The 365-nt window shown below is 64.4% G+C and overlaps 1 protein-coding gene across 1 annotated transcript; it reads right to left on the bottom strand.

The window, feature by feature from the left end:
• Window positions 1–14: 14 nt before the first annotated feature.
• On the bottom strand, window positions 15–295 carry LOC104513769 (zinc finger protein 574-like; the record flags this gene model as incomplete). Its single annotated transcript, XM_010157231.1, has 1 exon — window positions 15–295. A coding segment is annotated over one exon (281 nt), but the record flags the coding sequence as incomplete, so codon positions are not given.
• Between the last annotated feature and the right edge of the window lie 70 nt (window positions 296–365).

Below are 365 nucleotides of genomic sequence, written 5' to 3'. Positions count from 1 at the left end.
ACGAAGAGGTGTTGCCGGAGGGTGGACGATTGGGTGAAGCGTTTGGGGCAAAGGTCACAGGCGTAGGGTCGTTCGCCGGTGTGGGTCAAGCGGTGCCGTAGGAGGTTGGCTCGGGAATTGAAGCTCTTCCCGCATTCCGTGCAACGGAAAGGCCGTTCTCCCGTGTGAGTCAGGACGTGGTTCCGTAGGTGGGAACGTTTCTTGAAGAGTTTCCCGCACGTCGGGCACGGATGTCGCCGTTCCGAGCGGTGGACGAAACGCTGGTGCCGGGCCAACTGCGGCGCTTGGGCGAAGACTTTCCCGCAGGCCGAACAGCGGGAGACGGCCGGAGGGCGGGAATCCGGGAGGCGGGAATCCAGGGCGGC

This window comes from Eurypyga helias, unplaced genomic scaffold, assembly GCF_000690775.1.
Source record: "Eurypyga helias isolate BGI_N326 unplaced genomic scaffold, ASM69077v1 scaffold32258, whole genome shotgun sequence".
NCBI classification, from domain to species: Eukaryota; Metazoa; Chordata; class Aves; order Eurypygiformes; family Eurypygidae; genus Eurypyga; species Eurypyga helias.
This window is presented reverse-complemented; position numbering and strand designations above follow the sequence as displayed.